The sequence below is a fragment of the Camellia sinensis genome, chromosome 7 (assembly GCF_055761805.1).
Source record: "Camellia sinensis isolate YWXY chromosome 7, ASM5576180v1, whole genome shotgun sequence".
Taxonomy (NCBI): Eukaryota; Viridiplantae; Streptophyta; class Magnoliopsida; order Ericales; family Theaceae; genus Camellia; species Camellia sinensis.
Window position 1 is genome coordinate 82,384,403 of NC_138967.1, and position 26,751 is coordinate 82,411,153.

Here is a 26,751-nt window from a genome sequence, read left to right on the forward strand (position 1 = left end):
AGTAGTAGATTAATTCCAATCATAGTTCTAAATTGCGGTATCGGATAACGTAACGGTATTGATCGCGGAGTATCGACTGGTACGTATTGGGAATCGGGTGTCGCGACCGTGAAATTTTAAAAATCATTAGCAATTCCTCTAAAACTGAATTTTATGCATTTTTTTTTACTCTTTTACCCTTAATTTGTTACATTTTAATCAAAATTTTGATATGTAGGAGCACTTTTAACTCATTTTCAACTGAATGATATGTATTTATTTTAGTCTCAAGTTTTTTTTGGCATATGTTAAACTTTTAATAAAAAAATTGATTGAATATTTATTTTTCTTGTACTGAGAAAAAAAAAAAAAAAATATATATATATATATATATATTAATATAAATAGAGGTGTAGGTGATTTAAAAAAAAAAAAAACTAAACTAAACATTAACAATCTACAAATCGACCATAAACACAAGAACCTCCATGTACCTAAGTACCTCTCCCTTCTTATCCATTTCAATCTCAGACTCCCAATGCACCTCCATGTACCTAATTACCTCTCTCTTCTTATCCATTTCAATCTCACTCCCATACCATAATACAACCACAAACAATCCTATCCCCCCTCTCTCTCTGTGTAAAAATGTTGATCGAAAGTTGCAGAATCCGGCCAAACCCAGACAAATATTTCATCTTTAGATCGACAAAAGAAAAAAAAAAAAAAAAAAAAAAACTAGGAACAGAGCACAACAACAACAAAAAACAAAGCACAACAACACAAATTACAACTTGCAAGTTGCAACAACTCAGGGAGAAACCTTCTTTGAAGAAGCTTGAAGGTTGTTGAAGTGAACTCCATAGCCCAAAAGAAGCTTACATCTATGGAGCCAAGCCACAAAGAAGTTTGATTGTGAAATGTGAACTGCAAATCTGTAACAAAAGCAAATCTGTATCTGACTGTGTCGCCCCATGTATCAGATTCAGGCCGCTACGTACCAGGACTCGGACGCTACGGCTGCGAATTTCATTCTCACCGGTATACCGGTCCATATTCGAATCGGTGCTATGATTTTCCGGTACGAATCGGCCAGAATGTATCGTACCGGCCGATATTTAGAACTATGATTCCAATATGTTCAACATGTCATAAGCATCATTGGGGAATGTGTCATTGAATTTCTGGAGCATGTTTCAATTGTGGAAAAATGGGACATCAAGTAAGGAATTGTCCTAAGGTTTAAGGAAATCTCCTTGTTCTTACATCAAGCCACTTAGTTAGTTTAAAGGTTAGTGCCTAACCTACTTGTAAAGTAAAGAGATCATTCTCTAAGTACATGTATAAAGTATTGATCTAGTCGTGCCATACATGCCTTTTTATTTGTACACATCTTATTTAATTTTTGATAAACTTAGAATCTATCCACTTGTTTGTTTGAAACTTAGCCTTTTTGCATGATAACTAGATTTCCCAGACTCTTAGAACGTATATTACTAAAACTTAAGCTAACTGAAAGATTGAACAATTCAGAGCAATTAAAACTAGTCTACTTGGCATTAGTTTGAGAATGAACCAGTTTCTTTTGACCGTATCATTATTAAAATCCTTTTGGAACATTAAAAGAGAGAAATTTTAATTTACTATAGTCCATAAACTATAATGTATTGACCTCATAAGAAGGAGAGATATAACAATTCCCTCGTCTCATTCTAATCACACAAATGAATGAATCGTTAAGTGCATAATGGTGGTATGTTCCATAGATTAAAATTTTAGATTCAGATTTCAAATCCTAACCTAGATAGCATACTCATTGTAAAGAAACTCACCTTTAGTGTTATCATTATGACTTAGTGCTTGATAAGAATCAACAAATTGAACTTCTTCAGAATTACAATTGTTAATAAATGAGAGAACTTCCTTAGAATCTAAGAATCATAATTAAATAACCTATAATGAATTGAAAAGTCAAGAACTTAACTTTATGATCAATTAAGTGAAATTTCTATCATTGTTTAGTAACTACCAATCGTAATGGACAGAATAAGATAACCAAGAAACGAAATGGAGAGTAAAGCAATGTGCCCTTAAAATACTTTCACATAATGAAAGATTTTTGAGAAAAGTAATCCCACTGCATTTTAGGTTATGTACGAGAAGAGATAATTTAGTTTCCTATGTAGTATTTTTTATTTAGATCCTAGATTTTTAACACAGGTAGCACCTTTGCTGAGGAAAATTCTTTTGAATACTAAATTTAATGACTTGTTAGTATTTATTAGACCAAAAATGGAACGGAGACGATTATAGCATTAAAAGAACATCATCGAAAACTAAGAATCTTAATCAAATAACTTGTAGAGAATTAAAAATATCTGAAAACTTGGCCTTAAGATTGATTAGATAACATTTCTAACGGCATTTGATAACTGACAAGTGTAAATAGAATAGAATGAAATAACACAGTAACAAAACCAAAAAGAAGAAATGCATTCTTAATGTACTTAAATCTAATCAAAGAACTGATAAACATTAACCTTAGAAGAACTTCATAATCTTACACTCCCTATTCATTCTATCGATAACAGAAGAATCATAAATCTCGAAAACGGATTCTAACAACTTAGAGCAACAGCAATGCGGTCTTAAAATACCTATGTAAATATAATGTGGACCAGAAAAAAAAAAAAAAACAAAACAAAACAAAACAAAACAAACAAACAAACAAATAAGAAAACTAGTAGAAGTACTTTAGCAACCCTTTGACTTTGAACGGAAACAAAAACATGACAATGTAAGTTTTATAATGAAGTCAACTCACCTATTTAGAAATGATAGATTAGCTAAGAATGACTAGTGCAATTAAAAGAGGGAAGAATGTGAACCAAGGAGGAGTAATTAATTTCAATTATCTTTAATAAGAATAGTCACCTAATACCAATAAAGTTTGTTAAAACAATAGTTCTTAATTAAACAATAGCTTACCATCTCATGAAGCTTTAGCTAAGGAAAAGAATTAGCAGTTAAGAAAGATTGGATAAAAAAAAATGAAAACAACCACAAATCAAGAAACATGAATTATTAAGAAAAATCTGAGATACAAGATAAATATCAGGTTTCAAACCAAGAAGAATATTAAATGATAATTTATTAGAGTGTGCAGCAGAAAATAATAACTTATCCATACGAATGAATTTCGAGGACAAAATTTTTAAAGGAGGAGAGATTGTAACACTCCAAAGAATGCCGCGTACCATAACTACTTTATTATCTACCCTTGAGCGTCTTAATTCAAGTTAGCTATCTCATTATACAAAATACTTAAAGTCAAGCATAGAAATGAGTAGTTAGAAAGCCTTGAGGAAGAGTGCCTAAGAAGAAGGAACTTAAGAACGTTTATGATTGATGAAAAACCTAAGACAATTTAGAAGTAGAACCTTGGTGTGAAAGTTAATAAAAGACATAGAGGTGGGGGATTGATTTTGAAGTAAATATTAAATGTTTAGATCACCTAAGAAACCTTAAGTGAGGAGCTTAATGATCCTAACCTAATGAATAGTGTTTTTAAAGGCTCAAGGTGCACGAAGGTGCTGAAGGTCGCTTGGGGCCTAGGCGCAAGGCGCGGGCTTTATTGAAGTAAGACGCACAGTCTTAGTAAAAAATAGTTAAATTAACATAGACTAATTATTCATAGTACTAAGACAATTTGTTTTAAAATAAAAAGTAATCAAGACAAATTATAGAATAATTCTCAAAGCCATGAAAGTACGTATTACATGGCATTCCAATTTTCAAAAATAAAATAATCCACATTCAAAAAAAAAAAAAAAAAAAACAACAACAACAACAACATAAACGCTAAACATCCAAAACATAAATATCCAACAAATACTAATATAAGTCTTAATATTTCAAAACATCAATATCATAAAAAAGGGTAGGTTAGGTCAGTCAATCATCATCCTCATCAACATCAATGGCAAGCAAACGATCATCTTCTTCTCCATCAGTTGATTTATATCCCTCCTCTGTGTCACAAAAAAGAAGAAGAAGAAGAAAAAAAACAGAGAGCAATGAAGAAGAAGGGGAAGGAGGAGGAGGAGAAGAGGCGGTAGAAGAAGAAGAAGAAGAAGAAGAAGAAGAAGAAGAGAAAAAAAAAAAAAAGTCCCCAGCAGTAGCAGCAATGAAGAAGCACCTAGCAGCAGCAACGAAGAAGAGGAGGAGAAGGAGAAGAAGGGAAAAAAAACCACCTAGCAGCAGCAACAAAGAAACAGCCCAAAAAAACAGAAAAAAAAAACAAACAAACAGAGAGACGAGACGACAGCACCCAGCAAAGAAGAAGAGGAGGAGAAGGAGAAAAAAAAAAAAAAAAAAAAAAAGACGAAGAAGAAGAAGAATACTCATCTGAAGCCGAAGTTGAAGTCCTCAATCAAAGACGAAGTCGCGATGAGCTGTAGACTGCACGAAGAGAAGAGACAACACCTTTCTTCGATAGATTTAGGGCTTCAAGTCTCGACTGTTGGGTATTGAGTTGTATGAGTTGCAATCGTATTTGTTGGACCCATTCAAACTCAGATCATAGCCATTAGATAAGCATCAGGGGAAAAAAATAATAATACAAAAGGCATGCTTAATCGTCGCCTTGAGCCTATTTGAGGCTGACATAAGGCTCGGCCAAGGTGCGCGACTCATCTACCTCGCCTCGCCTTGGGTCCCTTCAGTCGCAGAAGCTGCGCCTCGCTGCGCCTTGCGCCTAGGCGTGCCTTTCACAACATTGCTAATGAATAGAGTTTAATGAACATTTCATTGGAAATTAAGCGGGATTAAGATTAAGTAAGCTTAATCAAGATTAATTAAGCTAAACCAAATAAAGATAAACCTTGATTAATTAGAGACTAACATTGATTAATTAAACTAATGGTGGAGATTAAGGAATTGATGAAGCAAGCATATAGGTGATGCATACGTACACCACCCTTTTGTCCCATACCTTCTTCGTCTTCCAATCCTTTTGTCCAGATCAGCCTTAACCCCAGTTCTGTGTTTGTGTAAGACCACCTTTACATGCTCTCTCAAGTGATTCGCTTTTATTTTTGTGCAGCAAAATGGATCTTACCAACACATTCCAACTCAGAATGAAGATCTCAATTCACTTAGCAAAGCCCAAAAACACAGCAGAAGTGTCCTTGAGTCCACATCTACGTCGGGCCCAGATCCACAAGAATCAAATAGGAAACAGTGGTAAAAGCCCATTGTTGAAGCCCAAACCCAACAACGCCCACAAACAAGCTTTTTGTGCCTAAATGACTAATTCTTCATTTTACTTTTCTTCTCAATCTCCACATGTCTACTTGTGTTTATCTTTTTCATTTTTTTCACTCTTTTTTTAAAATTGTCTCCAAAATTTTATGATTCAGTATTTGAATCTCAATTTAACAACTTCCACATACCCATTTCTTATCTTGATATCAAAATGATTTCCACTCCATGCATCAAATTATAAATATGCTAACCATGATTCGTTTTCTTTGAAAATCTTGCAAAATCAACTATCTCTATGTGTGGCAAATCCTTCAAAACGTTGTTTTGTTGCTATGACTTTAGAGCAAGAACTGCATATTTCATTTCACAATAATAAAATAAAGAGAATAAATTGTAGGCAGTTAAATTCTTAATACATGACTACTAAAGAGCATGAATATGAAAAAAGACCATGTCTATTGCAGGGAAGACAAACTTACTCCAGAAACAATAATAGAAAAAATGACATGGCAACAGAACAGTTACAATTGAAACAATTGGTTTTTGTAGCACACGGTCCAATCCGAATCCCCTGAAGCAACCAATTCACCACCTTCAATGCATATGGACTCTGCACAAGAGTTGGATCTTTGCATATGAAATTTTTGTTTTCCTTCTTCATCAGACTTTGATTCATGGCCAACAACTACAGGAAATTCAAAACCATTGCTAAGAATTGCAGCATTCCCTACATCAATATTCAAGTCATGACTTGGACTGGATTTGGACTTGCCATTACTGCATTCCCTAACATCATTCTCATCATCTGACAAACATCTGCAGCAATTGAACTCATCCATCTCAAAAATCCGACTCACTAACCCGTCCCTCCATGATATCCTCATCGGAGAGCATGATATATCCTCTAAAGTAGAAATAGAAATGCAAGAAGCATGATTATCCCCAGTGTTTGGGAGTTGGGGAAAGTCAATGGAATTGGAAGGTGAAATCAAGTCAGAGAACTGAAAACTTAATCCTAGAGGATCCCAGATTGATGTCTGGTTCTTAGGAGATAAACTTGCAATCCCAGCCACCGAATCCCTTCCAGATCCAAAATCATTTATTTGATGATCATGTTCATTTAACCAAAACAGTCCAACACGCCTATCTGAGCTCAAATCGGATTGTGGGGTTTGAATAACATTCCCACTACCCAAAGATTCAATGGAGAATGGTGAATTTTCCCCAGAGAGATCATATCTAGGTTTCCTCTGCTCTTGTGAGATAATCGCCTCAGAAGTAGGTGTAGCATGGGGAGAAACTGACAATGTAGGATTTCCACTGGGAGAAAGCAAAGTAACCCTAGTTTTTCTCTTACTACAACTTCCACTAGTAGTGCTACTACTATAAAAAATGTTGCAGAAGTCAGAAGAAATTCTGTGACCCGACGACAAAGGTGAAGAGGCAGAGGCAAAGCCTAGTGATTTTCGAAGAGGTTGCAACCCATTTTCAGTATCAGTCTCGTGATCCCCATCCTCGTCGTGACAGGGAGATAAGAGCCAATGCACTGAAGCTTCAACGGGCAGAGGGGCCAAAGACATCCCCGATTTACTAGGAATTTCAATGTCATCATCAGCATTGTTGGAAATGTTTGATTTACCAAAATTAGAATCATTTTTTCCTACAGTAAGTAAACCTCTAGCTCTGCATTTTCTCCTATCAGTCACCCCAGAAATAATATGTCCAGCGCCGTAACAAGCAGGCGTTGCTGAAGACACCAGCAAAGATGACCCACATTGAATCTCTGGGGAGACTGAGGCCTCAACAGGAGGAGTTGTAGTAGTAGTAGTAGTAGCTGCTATTGCTATTGCAGTGGAATCATCTTTCATAAGCTTATCATCAAATTCAAATTCAAACTCAAATTCACATCCCAAAACAGGAACACATGCTGCTAATTTACAAACAGGAGTAGTTGTAGAAGTATTTTCAACAAAACCAGTGGTGAAATCAGATAAAGTTAGGGGATTGGAGGTCTCACCTGATTCATCAACATCATCAACCATCATCTTCTTCTTGTGCTTGAAATCGTTAACAGACACAGCAGATGTCGAATCAACTGAGCGACAACAACCAGAGGTCAAGCCCCAACCAGTAGAGGGTTTTGGTTTTAGGGCAATTTTGGAATTGGGTTTCTTCCCAGACCGCTGCAACTGAGGGTTTTTCTTTGGTTTCTGGTTTTGTGCTTTCTCTGTTTCTCTCATTCTCTGTAATGTAATGGTGCTCTCTCTCACTGCTCACGTCTCTTCCCTTTGATTCGGCCCCACGACTGACTCGCCATCAACATTTCACATCAGATCTCTCACCCATTTTCAATTGGCATTGAGATTTTGGGATCAGAAAATATGGCTTTGCTTCCAAGCTTAAACAGCTAAACAAAATGCAATTTACAATTCATAATGCATTGCCGTTATGGATCCGGAAGTTCTCTATAGAGATAGTCTGCAACTTTACGGTGTTATTGGGTTGGGTCTCTGAGCTTACCATGGAACCATATCAATAATTCAAACGTTCAATTTATAGAATACATTGTGTACTTTATTTTTACAAAAAAAAAAAAAATCACTTTGTTTTGATATAGTAATTACTTCATCAGATGACTTTTGTATTAATGGTAAATATAATTTTTAAAATAAATTATTAACATAATTGTTATCTAATTAAGTAACTATCGATATTCGATCAACATGATTTTTTAAAAGAATTAAATAATTGATAAATTATATACGTTGAATGATTTGGATTATCCATACGAGTTACATAATAATAGCCAACATAATCAATGAAAATAAATTTTAAAAAAAAATAAACTGAGCAGCATTGTTGTGGGGCCATATCACCATTGATTCAAAATAATATAACAAATATTTTAGGATAAATTACACTAACATCTCTTGAGATTTATGTTTATTACAGTTTCTTCTTCACATTTGGGAAATTATACTGACTCCCATTGTCAGTGTAATTATGTGACAGTGTTAACTTTTAGGGTGATTCTACTTACATCACTCTTTTCCCTCTTTACACCCTCCATCTCATTACGCCACTTAAAAAAAAATTAAATTCTCATTACACCTAATATATTACCAAAACAAGCCCTATGATAAAAAAAACTCTTCAAAACCCATCTCTTTACACCCATGCTGTGTGCTGGGCCTGTTCGGTAATACAATGCTAAACAATTTGAATTACTCTAGTTCCATGTTACCGGATAAAATTTTTTTTCCCAGTATTATGTTACCATTCAATTGGATAATTTCAGTTTACTTCCCAACAAAATTAGTAGAGTCCACATTGAAGTGCCTGTTTGGTCACACAATGCGAAACAATTTACAAAAATTCAATGCTATAACGTTGGAATAAATTGTTTGTTCCAGCCTTTTGTTGCTATACATTTACAAAGCCACTTCCTCCCAAATAAAATAGTAATAATTTGTGCTGGGCCTGTTCGATAATAAAATGCTAGTGAATTTTAATTACTCCAATGTTATGTTGCTAGAAAAAATAGATTTGTCTAGTGTTATTTTGCTATGCATTTACAGAGCCACTTTGTTCCAAATAATAATTTGGGTTTGTTCGGTAATTTGATACCAAACTTATATTTTTTGTTATGTAATTTACCGGTGTTAGGTTTTGTTTCTTGGCAATCCCGTTTGACAAAACTCCTTTGAGTTGTAATTTTATTCGCATTTTTTATTTTAGTGAGGCTATGAGTTGTTAGATGCGAATCCAACCCGAATCAAGCCTTTTAGAGAAGTTTGTGATACTAATACTTTCAAGATTGCTACTTCGCTGATTATGACGGGGATCGAGCTGCCCGGTCAGCTCGCAGGGGTCGAGGGGGCAGCGCCCCTTGGCGGGTCCGGGGCAGCGCCATGGCGGGGCCGAGGGGCAGTGCCCCCGAAGCAAAATGCAAAAATGCATTCCAAGTTGCCTGTCCGCTTGAGCGGACATTACCCCGCTCGAGCGGAGAATTCCTGGTTCCAGAAGTTTTGGTCACCTGTAAAAGTACTGAGCTGTGTGATTTTGCGCTCGAGCGGGTTCTCTAGCGCTCGAGCGGACCTCTGTTATATTTCACGCATATTTTGCTGAAGCCGCTCGAGCGAGCTGTTTGGCGCTCGAGCGGAGATCGCGGGACAGATTCTATAAATTCGCGTGTTGGGTCATTGTTTAGGATTACTACTCCAGATCTTCTTTTTGGGTTCTAGGGAAAGAGAAGAAGACAAAATATGCACAAGAAAGAAAAAAAAAATTGTGCAAAAGAAAGAAAGAAAGAAAAAAAAAAAGATTCATTGATTGAGGGGGAGCTTCCGCCTTTACTCACCAAATACCCCTTGATTCCTAGTGGTTTGACTTTCCTTTGTCGTGCTTATATTCTCTTGTCGGAGGTCCGGCTTTCATATCACTACTAGAATTGAATCTAGTATTTGTTGAACTCCAAGAGTCACACACACACTTTTATCATGGGATCTATGCTTTTCACATAATGCATCACTTTCTTGCATGAGGAATCTTCTACAGACTGTGCACATTGTGTTTTCTTGTAATGGTGCTTCTTGGATAATCTTATGTGTTTTAAGGTACTAATCTGCAATTCCTTGCTTGCTCCACCATAGTATTTTTGTCTTGATTATTTGATTGGGATTGTTATATTCTGATTAAAATTGATACATAATCACAAATCACCATCTAGGGAATTTCTAGATTTTTCAATTGGTATCAGAGCGGGTCGTTCTATTTTAAATTTTTTTTTTTTTTAGAACGAGATCTTGTTTGATTTGTAATAATGGATACAATTCGTGAAGGAAATTCTATGGTTCGACCACCCCTACTTGACAGATCCAATTATTCTTGTTGGAAAGCTCGGATGAGATCTTTTTTATAATCTATTGATGAAAAAGTTTGGCAATTCGTCATGAATGGGTGGACTGAACCAACAATTACCGTTGATGGAGTTACAATCCCCAAACCAATTGATAAGTGGGACACAATTGATTACCAAAATAGTAGCTGGAATAGTAAAGCCATCAATTCTCTCTTTTGCACTGTCACACCTGAAGAATTTAGTCGTATTTGTAATTGTGAAGTCGCAAAAGAGGCTTGGGATATCTTACAAACTATTCATGAGGGCACCCCTTCTGTTAAACGCTCAAAACTTCAAAGGCTCACGTCTAGTTTCGAAAACCTTTCAATGAAAGATAGTGAGATCTTTGATGAATTTTATGCGAAGTTGAGTGACATTGTAAATTCCAACTTCAATTTAGGTGAAAAAATTTCAGAATCCAAAGTTGTGGGAAAAATTTTGAGATCCTTGCCCGATTGATTCCAACCAAAAGTTACGGCTATTGAGGAGGCTCAAGATGTTGACAACCTCAAGTTGGATCAGTTAGTTGGAAATCTCCAAACTTATGAAGAACATAGGAATTTCAAAAAGAAACAAAAAGATACTATTGCTTATAGTAGTGCTCATAAAGTGGTAGAGGATTCTGATGAGGATTGTGAGATAGATTTCAAGATTACGGCTGCTTTTGTTAAACAATTTAAAAAATCTTTTTTGAAAAAGAATCCTAATCTTTTGGAATCTACTCATACTCATAAATCTAAAGGCAAAGATAAACTCAAAATTAATTCTATAACCAAGAAGGAGAAAGGAAAGATGCAAGGGAACTCTGAAAGACTCCAATGCTATGAATGCCAAGGATTTGGCCACTTTGCTCAAGAATGCTCCACTCGGTTGAGAAAAAAGAAAGCCCTCGCCATCACTTGGGATGATGAATCTGAATCTGATGAAGATGAAAGTGACAATGAAGATCAAGGCGAAGAGGGACATAAACAATCCCTTGCTTTTATGGCGGTTTTCGAAGCTGTAGGACAAACAGATTCTCCAAAGAGGTCAATTGAGAATATCACTGATGATGAATCCTCGGAGAGCGATCATGAAAAGCTTGAGCAAACTTATGAAAAGTTGTATAAGGAGTCTCTTAACTTATTCAAATTAAATGACAAACTCATAAAGAAACTCAAAACATGTGAAAGTGAGAATGTCAAACTTAAGGAGGAGATTTCCGAGGCCATGATTAATGCCATCAAGGTAGCTGATGATCGACAAGTTCTTTGTGCAAAACTGTTGACTTGTGAGACAGAGAGGAATGAGCTGCTGCAAACCCATGCCATGTATGAAGAAAAGATTGAATCTCTCGAGATGTCACAAGTTTCTTTGGAAGAACTAATGATCAAGAAAGAGGAAGAGCTCAAGTGTGCTATGGCTACCATTGGTCTTTGGAACAAAGGATCAAAGACTTTGGAGGATATCATTGGGTCTCAACAAATGAGTTGTGACAAGAGTGGCATTGGCTTTGGTGGTAAGAAAGAGCAAAAACAGAGTGCTTCAACATCTCGTGATACAAGAACTCAAGGAAAGGGAGAACAAAAAATTCAACATAAGGATGGACTTCTTAAACTTCCTAGAGTTGGTAAGGTAAAGGAAAAAAAGGTACACCCTATACACCCTGTTTTTATTTGTCATCATTGTGGTATGCATGGTCATATTCGCCCTTATTGTTATAAGTTGCATGGGAGAGTGTATTTGCCTAGACCTAGGAATAGGAAGTTGGAAACCATGTCGAGACGGGTTCCTATTGTAGAGGAAAGGAACCACAACGTCAAGACACCACCCAAGAACTGCAATTCTCACAACTTTGTTCGTACTAAAGCAGTTTGGGTGAGAAAACTTGACTTGTGTTAATTTGTTTATTTGTTTTAGCTTTTGGGTTTTTGTGTGTTGTTTTTAATAATAATAAAAAAAAAATGTTTGCTTGTTCATTTTTTTGGTCTTGCTTTATTTTTGAAAAAAAAAAAAAAAAATCCCAAAAAGATTTTCTTAGTATGGTTTTGCAAGCTTGAAATTTTTGAGTGGTCCTTGGTGCATATTGGATTTGATGAGAATATCCATTACATGTTAATATATGTGTGCTTTCTGTGGTCATTACTCATTTTGGAGTGTGTGTTTTTTGATTAGTATGTCTCATTCTGTACACACTCTTGGATTAGCAAATTTTGGAGTCTTCCGCCTTAGTGATTATTATTTTTTTTCTATGGACTTCTGACATTGGTCTTTTGCGTTTCTAGAGGAATTGACCTATACTAGCATATCATGGGTGATGTTGAGTCTCTTAACCACCTTCCATCTTTTTGCACCTCCACGACTTTCCCCTTAATTCTTTGCAGTATAGCCATGAGGAAAAGGCTACCTCAGAGTCACCAACCAGGCCATTCTTATCATATCCATGCTTCTCTGGTTCAGTTTCCATACTCTTGAGCGTGTCAGCCACCAATGATTGTGCAAAACAAAAAGAAAAAGAAAGAGAAGAAGACAAAATATGCAAAAGAAAGAAAAAAAAAATTGTGCAAAAGAAAGAAAGAAAAAAAAGAAGAAAAGATTCATTGATTGAGGGGGAGCCTCCGCCTTTACTCACCAAATACCCCTTGATTCCTAGTGGTTTGACTTTCCTTTGTCGTGCTTAGATTCTCTTGTCGGAGGTCCGGCTTTCATATCACTACTAGGATTGAATCTAGTGTTTGTCGAACTCCAAGAGTCACACACACACTTTTATCATGGGATCTATGCTTTTCACATAATGCATCACTTTCTTGCATGAGGAATCTTCTACAGACTGCGCACATTGTGTTTTCTTGTAATGGTGCTTCTTGGATAATCTTATGTGTTTTAAGGTACTAATCTGCAATTCCTTGCTTGCTCCACCATAGTATTTTTGTCTTGATTGTTTGATTGGGATTGTTATATTTTGCTTAAAATTGATACATAATCACAAATCAACATCTAGGAAATTTCTAGATTTTTCAATTGGAAATGTATATTTTATTCGGCAATTTGATACCAGACTTATATTTTTTGTTCGGCATTGTGATGCCGGACTATGTGATTTTGTTTGATTTCGAAACACCGAACAAAAGTCGCAGACCAACCCAGAAAATCGAAACAAAAACCTACCAAACTAAAAAAACTCACCATTTTTACTTTTTTGATGGTTTTTCACCACCGTTTCTTCATCCATTGTTTTTTTTTTTTTAATGATCAAAACACTATGATTATCACTTTTTCAAAAGAGAAGTGTAAGAGAAAAGAACAGTTGAGAAAGAAAAAATAGGGATTGAAGATCAAGGGGTGTAAGGAGATAATCAAATACATTTAATTTTAGTGTTTTGTCTTTTTAAGTAATTTCACACATGGATAAATTTAGAAGAAAAAATAATCTCATATGGAGGGTATGAGGAGGTAAAAGAGTGGTGTAAGTAGAATCACCCTAACTTTTAAGTTAAAATGACATATTTACCCTTAACCTTTACATATGGTAAATTACATTGACACCCCCAGAGGTTTCAATTTAATACGGATCCTCCCTTGACGTTGAAAAAAAAAAAACTAATTTAATAAAAATAAATATAAAGAAATATATTTAATTTATAAAAAATTATTTCTAACTACTCGAAAGATAAAAATTATATAAAAATGATAATTATTTTTTATTTTTTATTTCTTAACCAAATTAATTTTTAATTTTTAAATTTTTTTCGAAAAATCAAACTATGCATAGCCTAAGAATCTTTTGATAAGTTATTTCTTACGTTGGTAACTTATTTAATTATTTGTTGATTTTACAATATTTTTACCATCTGAGGCCTGTTTAGTAACTATTTCGTTTTCAGTTTTCAATTTATATTTACAAAAATTATTTCTAACCACTCGAAAGATAAAAATTATATAAAAATGATAATTATTTTTTATTTTTTATTACTTAACCAAATTAATTATTAATTAATTTTTTTTTTCTAAAAATCAAACAATACATAGTCTAAAAATATTTTGATAAGTCATTTCTTACGTTGGTAACTTATTTAATTATTTGTTAATTTTACGACATTTTTACCATCGGAGGCTGTTTAGTAACCATTTCGTTTTCAGTTTTTAATTTATATTTACAAAAATTATTTCTAACCACTTGAAAGATAAAAATTATATAAAAATGATAATTATTATTATTATTTTTTTCTTAACCAAATTAATTTTTAATTTTTAAAAAAATTTCTAAAAATCAAATCATGCATAGCCTAAGAATCTTTTGATAAGTCATTTCTTACGTTGGTAACTTATTTAATTATTAATTTTGCAATATTTTTACCATTTGAGGCCTGTTTGGTAACTATTTTGTTTTCAATTTATATTTACAAAAATTTAAAAAATTATCATAAAAACTTGTTTGATAATTTTTTTAGTTTATAAATGGTTGTCTCAGTTTATAAATTTGAGGAAAAAACGTAAATTCAAAAAATGAGTTTACGTTGGTTTTTAAATAGAAATCTAAAAATTTGACTAATTTTTTTTTTCAACTAATACTAACCAAGAGGGCAATTGATAATGCTACTTTAAACCTTGGAGAGTGAATTGTAATTTTTAAAATGTGAGGGGTGTAAATGTAATTTACCCAGCGAGGGCAAAATTGGTATTTAAAAAAATTAAATTGTTGACAGGGTGATTCTACTTACACCACTATTTTACCTCCTTACACCCTCCATCTCATTACACCACTTAAAGAAAAGATTGAATTCTCATTACACTTAATATATTACCAAAACAAACCCTATGATAAAAAACTCTTCAAAAGCCATCTCTTTACACCCATACTTTTGTGCTAGACTTGTTCGGTAATACAATACTAAACAATTTGAATTGCTCTAGCTTCATGTTATCGGATAAAATTTTGTTTCCCAGCATTATGTTACCGTTCAATTGAATAATTTCAGTTCGCTTCCCAACAAAGCCAATAGAGTCCACATTGAAGTGCCTATTCAGTCACATTATGCGAAACAATTTATTAAACTTCGATGCTATAACGCTAGAATAAATTGTTTTGTTTAGCATTTTGTTGTTATACATTTACAGAGCCACTTCCTCCCAAACAATGTGGTAATTATTTGTGCTGGGCCTGTTCGATAATAAAATGGTAATGAATTTAAATTACTCCAGTGTCGTGTTACCAGACAAACAATTTTTTCCCAGCATTATGTTGCCATACAATTGGATAATTTCAATTTGCTTCACAACAAAGTCAGTGGAGCCCACTGTGAAGTGTCTGTTCTGTCACACAATAGTAGACAAATTACATTTGTTCAGTGTTATGTTGCTGGAAAAAATAAATTTGTCTAGCGTTCTGTTGCTATACATTTATAGAGCCACTTTGTTCCAAATGATAATTTGGGCTTGTTCGGTAATACAATGTTAATGAATTTGAATTAATCCAGTTTGATAAAAAAACATCCATAAATCAGACACGCATCTATAAAATCAAACATAAAAAGTTTTCATAAAATATTTCATAACAAAATCAAGTGTACGAATATCCATAAAAGCATCCATAAAATCTGTCATTGTTTGTATCCATCGATCAAACAAGTTATCACAATTCTTCTATATCGATTGTTTTGGTAGTTATTATGCCAGGGCTAATAAGAGTACAGAATTGTTGAATGTGGGTAGTATATGCTTTCTCCCATCCACTAGCACATGGGTGATGAAAACGAATCCAATTATTTGCTATCGGAGGTACTGGATGACCAGGTTACAGATAAACCTATAACAAAGAAATCAATAAATATAATTATAAAATAAGACATGATAATGATGTAAGTAGGCTCGGTAGTTGTTTGCACGAAATGGTTTCCATTTACAAATCCTATGTAGATATCTCTTCGATCAAGTGTTGCAATTGGTACTGATCTAAGTGGTAAAAAAGTCAAGCATTGTTGCATGGATAAATGGTAAAGAACGACTCGGTAGTATGATGCTATCAAGTGGCCCATGTCAGGCATAGTCATCCAATGATTAAATCCAGGGCTAGGTTTGAAGTAGGATAAGATAGAGTTAAGTTCATCAACCCTTTCTTGTGAACCAAATAGTTGCGCGTAGTACACTACATTCGAATGCATCTCAGTCAACAAGTTGCGCCTAACTTGTTGCCAATCATCTTCACCTAAACCAATCAATCCAGCTATTGCCCTGAAACCACAATTGCCATCTGCTTGTACATCTTTTATGTGATGGATATATGGTCTTAACTTCTCCGGAAATTGTTTGAAGTAAGAGATACGATTTGTTGACTGCGTCATACAAACCTACATCACAAATATATAGCAATGAATATATAAAATAATTAACATGAGGTTGAAAAACTATTAAAATGCATTTTGTACATAGTTACAAGTTTTATGTAATTACATACATTATCTTTTTTTGCCTTTTTTCGTTGCACTTGCTTACGAACTGGTCTGTAATGAACTTCGTTTGTAATAAATTCATGACTGGAGTCCACTAATAATGTAGTACTTGTGTTGTTGCAATAAGTATACGTATAATCATTCCAAGCAAAAAAAAAAAAAAAATTATACTGAAAATACATGGAAATGAGTAGCCGAACAAATTTAAAAAATTCAGCTTTATATTACCGAAAATGTATCTTTTATTCGGCACTGTGATGCCAAATTATGTTAGTTTGTTCGATTTCGAAACACCGAACAAAAGTCACAGAACAACCCAGAAAATCGAAACAAAAACTTACCAAACTAATAAAAAAAACTCACCATTTCACTTTTTTGATAATTTTTCACCATTGTTTCTTCATCCATTGCTTTTTTTGATGATCAAAATACTATAATTATCATTTTTTCAAAAGAGATGTGTAAGAGAAAAGAAAAGTTGAGAAAGGAAGAAGAGAAGTAGGGATTGAAGATCAAGGGGTGTAAGGAGATAATCAAATATATTTAATTTTAGTGTTTTGTTCTTTTAAGTAATTTCACACATGGATAGAATTGGAAGAAAAAAACAATCTCATATAAAGGGTGTAAAGAGATAAAAGAGTGGTATAATTAGAAAAACCCTTGTTGACATCAGCAAAATCTGTTAGTTGACTTAACAGTCAACTAACTGAGGAAGCAATCAGTAATGAAACTTTAAATCTCAGGGAGAGGGATGTAATTTCCAAAAGCTGATGGGGAGCTGTAATAAACATAATCTCAGGGAGTGTCAATGTAATTTACCCAATATTTTATAATATAACAAATATTTTGAATATATTTTATTAAAATTATTATGATGAAATAAATGAATGAATAATCATCTATATTTATGTGAAAAATTATACTATAGTCTCGAATTATGACATGGTCATATTTTTTTATTTATTACGTCTCTTCATATTACTAAATCACCTAATAGAAATAATTAATACTCTCCCTTTTTTACCAAGTATACAACAATGGTGTACTATGTAATCGTACTCCTAAATTACCGAATAATCACCCTTCAATTAACAATCTAAAATTTTATGGAGATCAAATTATAAATTTGTTTACTATTATAAATTATAAATTTGTTTACGATCTAAATAAAAAATAAAAAAATCTGTTTTAACATTTACACAAAATTGACCGATTACACAAAGTGTAAGTAAAAGCATGCTTACATTTCTTAAGAACAATGATCTACAACAAGAGATCTTATTTACGTGGTTAGTGAACTTTTTTTTAAATGTATTGGATAGCTAAAAGCAATTTATGCAGAAAGTTCAAAAATTAGATTGTGATCATATATAATTTCTTAATTAAGGTAAGGTGTTTTTTTTTTTGGTCCTCTTATTCTTTAGCTTGGATCGGAGGTGAAAGCAATTGTCACAAATTTTTAAAATCTATAAGATCTAGGCTTGGCCAAACTATGTTATATTGTGTTAAATTTGAGTCTCGAATATGGATCTGTATCAAGTGTCAGATTCATTTATTCTTAAAAAACAAAGGTACGTGAACTCAGATAAAAAGTGTTTGAAATAAAATTTGTTTATGTTTTAAAACTTTTTCTTGTGTTGGACAATTGTTTTATCTTTTAAAATTTTCTTTTATCCCTAACAATGCTATTACTATGTTATTCTATACATACAAAATATTTTTTCTTTACTATTATTCAATTCTATTGTAACAATATAAAAAAAATAATAACAAAAAAAAATTTCCCTACAAAAAATAATAATATAAAAATAAATCAAGGCATTAATAAAAAAAAATAAACATCTCTACATTATGTGCCTACTCATTTAGATCATAATGGTACACAACTCCCCTAATTATTTGAAATCATAATTGTGCACAACTCTCCATTATCTCACTGAGGTCACTTGAAGACTTTTTAGATCTCAAAGAATCTGTTACTTTTTCTCTCTCTCTCTCTCTCTAAACACTTTGGGCGTGTTTAGTTTATTTTTTAAAAGAATTTTTGAGAGAAATTCTCTATAAATCAATTTTCAAGAGTAATTAAACCAAATAAATTTTTTCAAAAAAAATTTTAAAATTTTGTTTGATTACCTACTTTCCAAAATCTCTCTCTCTCACATACACATCAAATCAATCACTTTTTTTTAAAATTCTCTCTTCCAAAATAATTTTCCAAAACCATTTCTGAAAAAAGGCAAACCAAACAAGTTTTCATACTTTTTATCTCAAAAACTACTCTACAAACACAAACCAAACACACCCTCTATCTCTCACATATTACAAAGAGTGATTCTACTTACACCATTACTTTATCTCTTTACAACTTTCATATGAGTTTTTTTTCTCGCAATTTTATTCATATGTGAAATTACCTTTAAGGATAAAACACTAAAAGTAAATATATTTTATTCTTTCCTTACACTCCTTAGTCTTCAATCCCTACTTCTCTTTTTTTTTTTTTTCTTAATTTTTCTTTTCTCTTACACATCTCTTTTCAAAAAGTGATAATTATGGTATTTTGATCATTAAAGAAAGCAATGGATGAAGAAACAGTGGTGAAGAACCATCAAAAAAGTGAAATGGTGAGTTTTTTAAATTTATTTGGTAGGTTTTTGTTTTGTTTTTTGGACTAGTGTTCGACTTTCGTTGGATGGTTCGAAATCGAAGAAAATAAAATGAACAAAAAATATAAGTCCGGTAACCAACTACCGAATAAAAGATACATTTCTGGTAACCCTAAACTGAATTTTTTTAATTTGTTCGGCTTCTCATGACCATGTATTTTCAATTTCTTTTTTTTTAATATTTTTTTATTTTTTTGCCTGGAAAAATTATACTTATACTCATTGCAATAACACAAGTACTGCAATATTAGTGGACTCTAGTCATGAATTCTTACAGACAAGGTTCGTTAAGTTTTTTTTTAAGAAGATTTTTTCTTATTTTTAATTTGTATTGAGTTTTATTAATAATTTAATGTATAAATGTATTTATTATCTTTAGATTTTTAGTAGTCGTGAAGTATTAATTAAATGGGCTTCTGATGTTGGGAAGAAGATTGGATTTGTTCTTGTTATAAAGACATCAGATACAGGAGGCAATGACAGAAAATCAAGACTTACACTTGCTTGTAAAAGAAGTGGTTACTATAAAGACAACAGGAAGGTCAAGGGGGAACGATTGAGGGTGACAGATTCTAAAAAGTGTGGATGCCTATTTCTATTAAGGGAGAAAAATTACTTACAAATTATCAAGACGAATTGTGATAACATGTTTGATTGATAAATGCAAACAATGATAGATTTTATAGATACTTTATGGATATTCATACACTTGATGTTTTTATGAATAACTTTATGGATACTTTTTATGTATGATTTTATTGATGCGTGTTTGATTTATAAATTTTTTTATGAATGCTTCAAGGAAAAGTAAATCTTTCAATGTACAGTGACGGGGGTCTAGACAACTCTATTGTAGTTGGGCAACATGACACTAGAGTAATCCCGTTTGTATAACAATGTATCACTGAACATACACTTCATAAGTGGCCTAAATTAATTTCTTGTTATCATCTAATTGGACGGCAACATAATGCTTGGAAAAAAATATTGTCCGGTAACATAGCACATGGGTAATCCAAATTAATTAGCGTTGTATTACCGAACAGACCCACCACAAATTAAAAAATCATTGTTTGGAAGAAAATGTCTCTGCAAATGTATAACAACAAAATGCTTGAGAGATTTATTTTTTCCGGCAGCATAACACCGGAATAATATAAATTATTTAGCATCGTGTTACCAAAATTAATGGTGCAAAGAGATGAAATAGTTAATTTAAGGTTAGTTTTGGTAATATATTAGGGGTGTAATGAGAATTACATTTTTTTAGTAGTGTAATGAGATGAAGGGTGTAAAGAGGTTAAATAGTGGTGTAAGTGGAATCACCCTCTTACAAATTCTCTCTCTTAACATTCTCCATTTCTAACCTTTGTTTTATCTGAAATCAATATTTCAAAGATCTCAAATAGTTGCGATAATACATGGATCTTGGAGTTCAACAATCAGGACCTTAATGGTGCTGAAAATGAAAGGAAAATCGACCATTGCGATCTCTAGTGACAACGGTGTTGCCACACTAAGTTGCTATCCGCTTTGTTGTTTCCATTGTTGTTCAAAGTTTTAGAGTTCATCCGCCATTAATTAGCAAAAATGAATACGAATCACTTACTTTTCGAAGAGCCCGTCAGGATGACCTCTATTCTCGAAACATCTAAATCCGTAAGTCTCTCAATCCCATCCATACTCACACTCAGTTTCATCGTCGATCCATTAATCAGTTGAGGAATACTTGTACTAATATTTGTGAAGGCCAAAAGTGGGGAAATTAATTGGTGAGTACCGAGGAGGAGGAGTTGAGGACGGAGATTTATTGTGGTGAAAGGATGTTGCATATTTCTTATGTGAACAGTAGAATGTAATCTCCTAGCCAAACCACGTAAAAGGACAATGAGAAGACACATAAACCGTTCAAACAACAGAGCATGAGAGATGCAAATGGTGCAAGGAAAAGTTGACACCTAAAAAAGTAGCTGAATGCAATTCTGTGGGTTCGGTGTGAGTTTTATAGATTAAGTTTTTTGAAAGTTCAGTTTTTTTTTTTTTAGTGAATATTTTTAAAATTTAATTTTTTTTACATTTTTAGATGCATCTAGAAAGTAAAAAAATTGTGAAAAAATATTTTAAAAAATTAATAAATACATAAAAATATGAAAAATATACTGAATTCTTGTATTTTTTTATTTTTTATTTTTTATATTTTTGGTATTTAGTGAATTTTTTAATTTTTTTTTATATACAAAAATTAGACTTTTTATGTGTATTTTATTTTAGGTGTGTCTAAAAATTAAAAAAATACTTAAAATATTCAAAAAAATCAGTAAAAAAAGACACGAAAAATAAGAAAGTAAAATTTTCTAAAAAGTGTTTTTGAAAAATAAAAAACAAGCAAGCTATTCATAACAAGGGTAGGCATTAAATTCAATTGACCTGTCTACTTTCATTCTTTTATATAATAGGCATTGTAGCGATCTCGATTTCGATCCTTCTTTCATGTTTTGCCACTTGGACTGGGCCGGTCGGGGGTCGAGCTGCCCGGTCAACTCGCGAGGATCTAGAGGGCAGCGCCCCTTGGCGGGTCCTAGGGCAGCGCCCTAGCGGGGTTGAGGGACAGCGCCCCCAAAACAAAAATGCAAAATGCATTCAAAGTTGCTTGTCCGCTCGAGCGGAGAATGTTTGGTTTCAGAAGTTTGACCTGTCTGCAAAAGTACTGGGTTAGTGTATTTGACGCTCGAGCGGGGCATTTCACGCTCGAGCGGATCATGTTATATCAGATCGTGAATATAGTATTTCAGATCACTTTTTTAGTCCTCTCTCTCTCTCTAAAACTCTCTAGAACTCCAGATTGGGAGCTTTTCTCTCTAGAAGTTATATTCTCTCTTTGATTTCTCCAAATCCATTGGGATTTAGACCTAAGTTCTTCACCAAAGTCGGTTATCTAGGTGAGGGTTGCGTTGTGTGCAGTGGAGATCGAATGTCATCGTCGTTGATTTTGGGGTTTTCAACTCGTTTCTTCTTCAAACTTGAGGTAGGGATTTCCTTTGAGTTATATATATGTTTTTGCAAGATCTAGATGATTTTTGAAATCATCCTTTGATTAGCTTTGAGAAATTGATTGTTGATTTCAAGAAGATGAGTGATTTTGAAAGAGGGTTTATTTTCTTTTCCTTTTAAAATTGAAATTGAGGGTTTTGAACCATATTGATTGAAGAAAGATGATTTTGGGGAGATTCTTCTAAATATTTTGGAGATGAATGGTTTTGGTGAGAAAACCTAAAAATTGGGTTGTTTTTGAAAGATGTTGAAAATCCTTGGAAGATGTTGTCATATTTATTTTGTGTACCGAAATAAATAGATGTTTTGAAAATTGTTTATTTATATATAAATGATGAATTTTGTGAAAAAAAAATGAGAAATATTGTTTATTTTGAAAATTGTTGTCAAAATGTTGATTTAGTCTTGAATTGACTAGATTGTTGAGATTGCTCGAAATGTGAGAATTACATTATTCTCTTGAATGAATTGGATATAAAAGTATATATATATATATATATATATATATATATATATATTCATCTTGTGCAATTGTGTTGAAAAGAGGATTGAGAATTTTGATCACAATGGTATATTGTGTGGAATAATTGAATATGGAAGTAATGTTGCATTGCATTATTAATCATATATTGGCATTTCAATTCATTAGACTATGTTAAGTTTGGAAATTTGTATTGAGAAAAGAATGTTGGGAAATGGGTTTTCATGAAATGGTTTTGGGGTAAATACAGTGGTAAGTCTTGATAGGTGGTGTAGATGAAATTGTTTAAGTTGGCTTGAGTGTCCTTTGTGAAAGACCAAAAAGTCGCGCGAATAGGTATCGAGCCTTCCGGTTAATACCGATAAAAATGACAATTGGTAGTACTTGTATAGTCTACTTGCAGACACAGACTTAGGGATTACCAGAGCTGTATTTACCGCCTCTTGAATTAAATTGATAAATTTTGAACAGTTGACAGTTGAAGTTGCATAACATCATTGAGCGTGATGGTTTTTTCAAAAGATGAAGATGTGTTTTATTTTCAAAAAGGCATGGCATGGCATGTGCATTCATCTCTTAAGACTTATATGAAATGTATATACTTTGTGAAGGATTTCCTACTGGGCTTTATGCTCACCCTATAGGATTTTTGTGATGGAAAAGACGTGGTGAATCGGCCTAACTGAGGGCGTGGAAATGTATGTGCTGAGAGCATAAGGTTCTTATTTGTTGTGATTCTATTTGTAAGCCAAGGGCTTTATATGTGTGGGTTTGAATAACCATTTTTGTGTAACTGGGCATAAGCGTTGGAAACTTGTAACCCTTGGGGGTATTTATTTGTTTCTTTACTTGATGTCGGATTAAAGTATTATCGCATGAGAAAACTATTTACATTATGGAATGCAAATGCAGGATTGTATAATTGGTTTTTCCTTTAAAGGGGCCATGATTATTGCATTATCATTTGGGCTAGAAATTTGGGGCGTTACAACTTGGTATCAGAGCTACCGGGTTTGAATACTTGGAGTTCGTGGGAAGTTGTTGTTTAACCACAATGGGTTCATTTAGCATGCTTAGGAAGTGTTATGCATTTTGTGACTATGTGATAACATGCTTATATGAATAAATGGGTATGTATTAGACTTTTGGGATGTTGTTTGCGCCTGTTAAATTCCCTGAGGTCTCATTAGAAGGGTACTTGAACAATACTCGTTCTACTAAGAATTCTTGATTTTTCGTGGAACGGATTTCATTGTAAAAGAATACTCCGTATGTGTTTACATGACTAAGTGCTTATGTGGAGTGAAATTGAATTGTGTATATGGTAGAGAAATATAGAGAATTGTTGTAGTCAAATGTGTGAGTCAAGTTACGAACACATATGAGTTAATGTGCTAAATTATTTCTCTTGTGTGCTTTATTAGGATGTCAGGAAAGAGTCAAGTCCGTGGTGGTAGAGGTGGGAGGCGTGGTAGGGCTCGCCGAGGTGTGCATGAGGTATCGGTCCATAGGGTTCCGGTGCAAGAAGAAGGGTTCGGCCAAGCTAATATGTCTGAGCAAGTAGGCCAAGCTAATGTTGCCAAGCAGGTGGGACAAGCGGGTCAAACCGCAATGGGGGCCCTAGCCCGAGAAATGGCGGGCGCTTTGAGGGAGTTTATGAACTTGTTGAGGGCAGATAATCAAGCCCGAGAGAACACCGTGGACTTAAGGACGAGTTTCCTTACTAGAGAATTTTTACGGGCCAAACCAGATGAATTCCATGGTGGCCCCGAGCCCAAGAAAGCGGATGAGTGGCTCGAACAAACTGTGAAGATGTTCGAGATGCTTCATATAGATGATAGCGAGTTGAGGGTGACTCTAGCGAGTTACTACCTTAAAGGGGATGCGGGTCAATGGTGGAAGTATGCCAAGGGTAGGGTGGAGCCATCATGAGAAGCCTTTGTGGTTGCTTTCCAAGATAAGTATTTACCTCCCGCTACTAGGGAGAGATTGAGGCAAGTGTTCAAAGATCTCAAATAACTTAACATGACTGTGGCTGAGTTCGAGGCAGTCTTCTCTAGTTTATCTAGGTTTGCACCAGAGTTGGTGGCAACGGAAGAGCGTCGTTGCATTGAATTTGAGAAAAAGTTGAAAACCAAAATTTTCTTTAAGATTGTTGGGAACATGATTTGGAACTATGACCGTCTTGTAGAGTCAGCGGCATACGTTGAGATTTTCGTACAAGTCGAGGAGGAGAGGCTCCGGAGTTCGAGGCCTAGGGGCCAAGAGTCTAAAAGAAGACTATAGGCAGAATAAGAAGAGCAGGGGTACCTTTTCATTCCAGCCACAACCACAACAGTCAAAATCCACTTTTCCTTTGCCTGGTGCAGTTCCGGGAAGAAGTACATCTAGTGGCTTCACGTGTTTTAAGTGTGGCCAGCTGGGCCACAAAGCCTTTTCGGGCCCACAGAAGGGTGGAGGACAGTTGATGTTGCCACCACCACCACCTAACCGATCTCAAAGTCAGTCTCAGCCTCAGTCTCAGAATGGAGGCCAGCGATTTAATTGTTATCAGTGTGGTCAGCCAGGGCATATGAAGAGAACTTGCCCTCAGTTAGGAGGCGTATCTGGCGCATCAGGGTCGAAGCAGACTCAGAGCCACCGGCAAGCTCATTCAACTCAGGCTTCACGAGCTAATCAAGGAGACACTTCGGCTCAGTCGGTACAACAGGCCTATGCTCCGAGAGGGGGCAAGTTAATCAGGGGCCACAAGAGCGCGTGTATGTTGTTACCGGGCTAGAGCAGTTGCCAGAATCCTCAGTTGTGAGAGTTATTTTTGTTGTGTGTAATTCTTTGGCTAATGTATTGATAGACACGGGTGTGGCTCATTCATTTATATCTACTGCATTTGCTTTTGCATTGGGGTTAGGGGTAGCACAGTTAGTGCCTCCTCTCAGAGTAGAGTCACCTGTTAGGGGTACAGTTGATTTAGACGGGGGTTGTCATGATTGTGAAATAGAAGTTGCCGAGCGTCGACTTCCGTTTGCTTTTGTGTTGTTAGATATGTCGAGTTTTGATGTCATTTTAGGCATGAACGAGTTATGTTCTTATCAAGCTGTGATTGATTGTTATCGTCAGAGAGTTACAGTGTGCACTTCGGGTGGTGATCGTTTCTATTTTCGGGGGAACCGAGTTGATAGAACCTTGTCGCCAGTTGTTGACCCTCATAGTAGGAGCAAGCTTAGTGGCCTTCTTGCAACTCTCTTGGATAGTGAGAGTGACAGGGCTCGTATTGAGTTACCAAGGGTAGTTTGTGAATACCTGGATGTCTTTCCAGAAGATCTTACTAGTTTACCACCTCACCGGGAGATCGAGTTCTCCATTGAATTAGTGCCTGGCACGGCACCGATTTCCATGTCATCGTATAGATTTGCACTGGCCAAATTGCATGAGCTGAAGAATTAACTCCAAGAACTTTTAGACAAGGGCTTCATTCGCCCTAGTACATCGCCTTGGGGAATGCTGACTCTCTTTGTGAAGAAGAAGGATGGGCCATTGCGGTTGTGTATTGATTATCGCAAGTTGAATAAAGTTACTGTTAAGAACAAATATCCTTTACCCAGAATAGATGATTTGTTTGACCAACTTAGAGGGTCTCGTTGCTTCTCAAAAATAGATTTGAGGTCGGGGTACCATCAGTTAAGAGTCCGGGAGGAGGACATTCAGAAAATGGCCTTTTGTACGCGTTATGACCACTATGAATTCCTTGTAATACCTTTTGGGTTAACCAATGCACCTGCTTTCTTTATGGATTTGATGAACAGAATTTTTCGGGAATACTTGGACCGTTTTGTGGTTGTCTTTGTGGACGACATCTTAATTTATTCAACCTCCGAGGAGGAACATGAGGCTCACTTACGGGTATTGCTTGAATTGCTTGAGAAACACCGTTTGTATGCCAAGTTTGAAAAATGCGAGTTTTGGTTAACCGAGGTAAAATTT

General features: G+C 34.5%; 2 protein-coding genes across 2 annotated transcripts in view; both read right to left on the bottom strand.

Moving 5' to 3' along the window:
- The window catches only part of LOC114304749 (uncharacterized), a 200,618-nt gene that overhangs the window by 15,159 nt on the left and 158,708 nt on the right, over positions 1–26,751 (bottom strand). The window lies entirely within an intron of this gene.
- Positions 5,582–7,775, bottom strand: LOC114317402 (uncharacterized). The gene is made up of 2 exons (XM_082878354.1): positions 7,262–7,775; positions 5,582–7,115 (listed from the first exon to the last, which is right to left on the bottom strand). The coding sequence occupies exons 1-2, from the start codon at positions 7,277–7,279 to the stop codon at positions 5,766–5,768; spliced, it is 1,368 nt and encodes a 455-aa protein (XP_082734480.1). The 5' UTR covers positions 7,280–7,775; the 3' UTR covers positions 5,582–5,765.